At 43.2% G+C, this 1,861-nt stretch overlaps 1 protein-coding gene across 1 annotated transcript in view; it reads left to right on the top strand.

The window, feature by feature from the left end:
* RGSL1 (regulator of G-protein signaling like 1) overlaps positions 1-1,861 on the top strand; it is a 98,794-nt gene that overhangs the window by 24,647 nt on the left and 72,286 nt on the right. The window contains exon 9 of the mRNA XM_006872559.1: positions 845-1,070. Coding sequence (XP_006872621.1) covers positions 845-1,070 — 226 coding nt within the window. The remainder of the gene's footprint in view (positions 1-844; positions 1,071-1,861) is intronic.

The raw sequence follows: 1,861 nt of genomic DNA, 5'->3' as shown, positions 1-1,861 counted from the left end.
GGTTCTGAAGAAAGGGTCTTGTCTCTTCTGAGCTTCTACTCCTGAGCAGTATTCATGTGACTTGGCATCTCTCTTTTCCCATCTCTGTTTCTGTAATCTCCTTGTTTCCTCTCTCTTCCATGGCACATAACCGCCACCACCACCATACCTTAAAATAGATTGACTCAAGATACACCCTTCACTATAGCTACCTCATTCACTTAACAAAGACAACCCACTCCCAAATGGGATTACAACCATAGGCATTGTTGTTATTGTTGTTGTTGTTAAATGGTTTTGAGTCAGTGCTGACTCAGAGTGACCCTATATAGGGTTTCCATGTCTGCAAATCTTTGGGGAAACAGAAAGATTCACCCATGGAGTGGCTGGTGGGCGTGAACTGCCAACATTGTGATTCAAAGTCTAGTGCTTATCCTATAGAGCCTCTATTTTCCTGGCCACAGGTATAGAAGTTAGGATTTACAAGTACAACACAAAAAAGTTGGAGGGATGGTTCAATAACCATCCCCCAAAAACACACAACAGTCCATGTTGTTGTTAAGTGTCATCAAGTCGGTTCCAATTCATAGCAATCCTGCATAAGGTCTATGTGGAGTGGCTGATGGGGTTGAACCATTGAACTTGTGGTTAGCAGTCCAGTGCTTATCCTACACTGCCACACCAGGACTCCAATTCAGTCCATAACAGTGTGTAAAGGATCAATGATTCTTCATAAATTAAAAACGATTAGCATAAGTCTGTATGACAGGGAAGCAGGAAGGACTAAACTATTGCAAAAATTTCACTTCCAGTCTAGTTACTGTAGCAAATGCTTTTGTCTCTTGTCCTCACTTCATTCTCTTAGACTCAGAACAGGTTCATCAACGTCAAGTGGCATAAAAAAGGAGGCTCTATGAGCAAAGAAGATAATATTCTTCTTTATAAGAGGATTCAGCAATCTTTGGAGTTAAGCCAGGGTCTGGCTAACATGGAGGAGATGGATTCTCTGCAGTGGCAGAAGATAGCTACAGAGGACTCGAGACAAGGCGGGTCTCTCCAAGTAGCACTCATGTCTCCAGTGTTACAGACAGGTAATAATAGCCAGCACTGTATTTTGTTTGATAGGCAATTGAGATATATTCATATTTAGTATTTAGTGATGATTTGCTGCATGTCAGCATTGTGCAATGTCAGGGTTACCTCTTTTGATCTTCAAAATAGCTGATGAGGTTAGTGCTGTTTTTGCAATTGTTGTTAGGTGTCATCAAATCGATTCTGAACACCATATCCATTTTAGAGCTCAGAGACTGAGGCGTAGAATCCTTGAGTGATGCCAACAGCTAAATTTTTTCAACCACTAAGCCAGAGCTCTGATAGCGTAGTGGTTATGAATCGGGGGACTGCAAACCACAAGGTCAGCAGTTCGAAACTACCAGCTGTTCAGCGAGAGGAAGATGAGGCTTTCTGCTCCCGTAAAGATTTACAACCTCGGAAACCCTGTACAGGGTCGTTATGGGTTGGAACCGACTTCACGGCTCACAACAACAACAAGCCAGAATGCTGGCATTCCAAATCCACCCAGAGATCCCTCAGAGGACAGACTTATAGATCAGCTTCCTAAAAGTCACAGAGGACAGACTTATAGATCAGCTTTCTAAAAGTCACAGCCTTGAAACTCCTATGGAGCAGTTCCGCTCTGCACACATGAAACTCCTATGAGTCAGAATCTACTGGATGACAACTAACAACAGGAACGGAAGCACAAAGAGGATAAATGACCTTCCACCAGAGGTTCCACAGTAAATTACAGAGCTAAAATGGGAATCCAGAGCCCTCTGCTGGCTCGGAAGGGAGCTGCTGCACTCCTGTTCAATGAGACTCA

This window comes from Chrysochloris asiatica, unplaced genomic scaffold, assembly GCF_000296735.1.
Source record: "Chrysochloris asiatica unplaced genomic scaffold, ChrAsi1.0 scaffold00203, whole genome shotgun sequence".
In the NCBI taxonomy this organism is placed as follows: Eukaryota; Metazoa; Chordata; class Mammalia; order Afrosoricida; family Chrysochloridae; genus Chrysochloris; species Chrysochloris asiatica.
Note: the sequence above shows the minus strand (reverse complement) of the source record. Positions and strands in the feature narration are given on the sequence as shown.